This window comes from Penaeus monodon, chromosome 28, assembly GCF_015228065.2.
Source record: "Penaeus monodon isolate SGIC_2016 chromosome 28, NSTDA_Pmon_1, whole genome shotgun sequence".
Taxonomy (NCBI): Eukaryota; Metazoa; Arthropoda; class Malacostraca; order Decapoda; family Penaeidae; genus Penaeus; species Penaeus monodon.
Genome location: NC_051413.1, coordinates 34356214 through 34357413, shown reverse-complemented (window position 1 = coordinate 34357413; position 1200 = coordinate 34356214). Strand labels below are relative to the sequence as shown.

Below are 1200 nucleotides of genomic sequence, written 5' to 3'. Positions count from 1 at the left end.
ATGGAACATGTTAAAAACAAATTGTATAGAATGTCCTTGTAAAATGGCAAGCGTCTGATGTGAGGGTGCATGTTCTGCGAAGGCAAACACACAATACTCATACATATCTATATCTTCTCCATTCGCAAGCTATAATAAAATTTTACCATTTCTCTGTGGAAAGGCAATCATATACAGGGATGTCGTACAACGGACTAAAATATTCAGAATGTACTTCTATCAGTATACTGACTTAGTAAAATCTGGTTCGACTCTTTCAACTTTGCAGGATGAATATAAACATTTCAATCCGTAACAAGGACAAAGCATTACAATGGTACACCCACTTGATTTGCGACACTCGCGGTGTTATAGATCGCATACTGAAGATCGTTCCCTCCTGGTCCTGTAGCAGAGTCGACGAGCTTGAGATGAAGACCCTGATCGCTGATCGCAGTCGAGCTCAACTTCTGAGCTTCCTGTTTAAAATTCACCATGTAGAACTTGCGGTTTTCTTGGAAACTGTTGGGAAAGCATTATAATTATATATCTTTACTTTTTTTTTTACACTTATGGTGTATATTATTTGACTGCTTCCTTGCGTTAAAATGAGGGAATGCAGAAATTAAGTAAAAACATCATACACTAATGAAAGAGTACACAGGCGAATCTAGATCATGGGAAATACTGAGATCTTCGCAGTGATTATGATCGGAAGATTGAGATGCCTGGATTATATAGTAAGAAACTCCCTAATGACAGAGGACCTGACAGTCACTCCCCTCCAAGTGTGGTGCATAATATTTTTACTCATTTTTAAGTTACTAAAAATCGGTGATAAGGTGGAAAAAATGGCACCTTTCAATTGCCCCACGTAATTTGCAGTGATTTTGTCAGTTTCCTAATAATAAGTATTTTTTGCTGCAATTTACTGTATTTTTGCACTTCTTGGGATTATGATAAGTGCATAATTGTATATTAAATTCGCATTTGTGGATGCAGTAAGAGGTTGGTCATAGATGTATAGGACATATATTTTATAGTGTATTTGGTAGAATACAAACTCTCAATGCATTTGGACTTTGTCCTTAATCCTCATGGATGCTGATTGGCTGGCGAATGCACTGCCAGGCATAAGTTTAGTTAGGGAAAAACTATCGAACACCTCATTCCGCACAGTATACTCAAGTATCAACATTGGCCGCTCGATTTGTCCAGAAA

The 1200-nt window shown here is 37.5% G+C and overlaps 1 protein-coding gene across 1 annotated transcript in view; it reads right to left on the bottom strand.

The window, feature by feature from the left end:
• Nucleotides 1–1200, bottom strand: part of LOC119590995 (cartilage oligomeric matrix protein-like) — a 7655-nt gene that overhangs the window by 2335 nt on the left and 4120 nt on the right. Inside the window, exon 6 of the mRNA XM_037939728.1 lies at nt 327–501. Within this exon, the coding sequence (XP_037795656.1) occupies nt 327–501 (175 nt within the window). The remainder of the gene's footprint in view (nt 1–326; nt 502–1200) is intronic.